Source organism: Calliopsis andreniformis, chromosome 4, assembly GCF_051401765.1.
Source record: "Calliopsis andreniformis isolate RMS-2024a chromosome 4, iyCalAndr_principal, whole genome shotgun sequence".
Classification (NCBI taxonomy): domain Eukaryota; kingdom Metazoa; phylum Arthropoda; class Insecta; order Hymenoptera; family Andrenidae; genus Calliopsis; species Calliopsis andreniformis.
Genome location: NC_135065.1, coordinates 6,101,943 through 6,104,049, shown reverse-complemented (window position 1 = coordinate 6,104,049; position 2,107 = coordinate 6,101,943). Strand labels below are relative to the sequence as shown.

Here is a 2,107-nt window from a genome sequence, read left to right as displayed (position 1 = left end):
GTTAGATATTAGGAATTTAGTAGCTAGTAGTACAGCCTAGTATGTTGTCAGACGCCCATTGCAGTCGCCAAGCGTAGGGTTATACTACGTCTAGCGTGTCTGACTCCAGTTGGGGTTATACTACTGACTGATAAGTTTAACTTATATCGAACTGCACTAACTGAAATCAGGTCTGACTATACATAAATTTATACTACTTACGAGATGTGATTACATACAGGAATGCCTGTTTGTTTTATTTATTAATCAACGGACATGATCCTCTAATTTGAATAATACAATACACTTATTTAGTACAATACAAGTTAGTATAATAAACTATATTTATTTGAAATAAAAAAATAAACATATCAATACTTATATTAAAAATGGATATACAATAAAGGATTTTTAAAAATACTTACCTAATTTAATATTTTTGAAAATAAAATAAGTTGTTCAGAGAAAAGGGTGTAAGAACTGGATAAACAACTTCAATAGTATCAGAATGAACATACAATTATTCACCTTATATTTGCTGTCATGAATGTATTCCATTTTGAAACCGAAAATAAATTCTGCCGATTTGTATCCTGCTGACTACTCCATTTGCAAACTAGGAACGTAAGGTACTTGTGATTTAAACGGTATTAGAAATAGATGCTCCGTTTGCATCTCAGCTAGCACACGGAGGGTAATTCAGTTAGTGGCAACATCTCATGAATGTAAGAGATATTTCAGTGCGAGTATACGCGGAGGAATGCTTTTAGGGGTAATGAAGACAGAGTAGGAGTTCTATTGGGCGATTTATCGCGCTTGTAGAGTAAATATTTCAACAAAATACAAATTGCTATTATTTGAATTCCCTAATATGGTTTGGCTTACAAAGGAACAACACTATTATCATTTGTGAATTAAAGAAGTAGTAGGGATCGAAAAAACATCTAAAAATTATTACAATGAACAACTTTAACTGATTTACTATGAACTGATAGAATATTTCTTAATACATTATTTTTAAAATATAATAAAAATAAGTATACCATTACTCGAGTAGAAACAGAGAAATTATTATTTATAAAATTTCGTGTCTACAAGGGCTCATCATTATCAGCAAATGTTTGAGAAGAGAATATATCGTTTAATGGGCAATAGTAATAACTGTTAAATAACTAAATGCGATATGCAGTATTAATGTCGACTAATTATACACTCGGGTATCAATAATTAGAGACACAATAATTTAATCAATACCATTCGTGTCTACCGCGAAATTTTACGAGCGCTGTTGTTAGGCATGCATCTGTGAAATTTCAGTCAAGGATGTCCCAGGACAAAGCCGCGACGAGCAGTCGTGTTGACAGCCCTCATGAATTAGGCCCACAATTACACCCCTAATTCCTCCTAGGTGGTTCCGCGATGTTGACTTGTCCTTTGAGATTCCATCTGATGGCGCCCCCATTGCGCAGTACGAAATTGATGTCGAGGGTAAGAAGTTAGCGACATTGGCACAATATCTATGTCACCATAAATCAGAAATGAATCGACTCCCATTACATCCAATTAAACACGAAACCAGGTTCAACAGAATTTATTATAAATTCAGTACTCCTAGCTAAAACATTGCGATTTAATTCCCAACCATATTCCATCAACATGGACACTCATTTATCACTTTCAGACTGAACCCAGCTGATCGATAAAGAAAGCACGTTCCCTAATGGGAGCATTTACCTTATCACTCTCGCGAGGAAAATAATCAGAAACTCGTTTATGCTACAATACCAGCACGCGAACAATTCGTTTGAGATCCTCATTGTTCATTCCCCGCGGTAGAAAAAGTTCCATAAGGTCTCAGCCACTAAATCCAATCTTATTCTCCTGAAAGAGCAGCCTCGTAATTTACCACGGCTAAATCCTCGCCGAGTCCTCGTGCCCCTGGACCAGTATCGAAAACGGCGCTCTCGTAGAGCTTTCTCGAAGCAGGACCATGACCATCCCTCGATTTCTATCCCGTGACGTCATCGCCCGCTCCCGGGGGTTCCTTGCAACCAGGTGGAAGAGCGGGTCGGGAAGCAAGCAGGGAATCAAACGGACGAAGACAGAGTTGCAAACTGGGCCGCGGCCG

At 37.5% G+C, this 2,107-nt stretch overlaps 1 protein-coding gene across 1 annotated transcript; it reads right to left on the bottom strand.

Moving 5' to 3' along the window:
• Positions 1-1,126: 1,126 nt before the first annotated feature.
• Positions 1,127-1,796, bottom strand: LOC143178513 (uncharacterized). The gene is made up of 2 exons (XM_076377236.1): positions 1,714-1,796; positions 1,127-1,496 (listed from the first exon to the last, which is right to left on the bottom strand). The coding sequence occupies exons 1-2, from the start codon at positions 1,794-1,796 to the stop codon at positions 1,271-1,273; spliced, it is 309 nt and encodes a 102-aa protein (XP_076233351.1). The 3' UTR covers positions 1,127-1,270.
• Positions 1,797-2,107: the final 311 nt, after the last annotated feature.

Coding starts and splice junctions, on each gene's coding strand:
- LOC143178513 (XM_076377236.1), bottom strand. CDS start 1,796: ATGAGGATCTCAAACGAATTGTTCGCGTGCTGGTATTGTAGCATAAAC. Junction 1,497..1,713: donor TTCCTCGCGAGAGTGATAAG/GTAAATGCTCCC, acceptor ATGGTGACATAG/ATATTGTGCCAATGTCGCTA.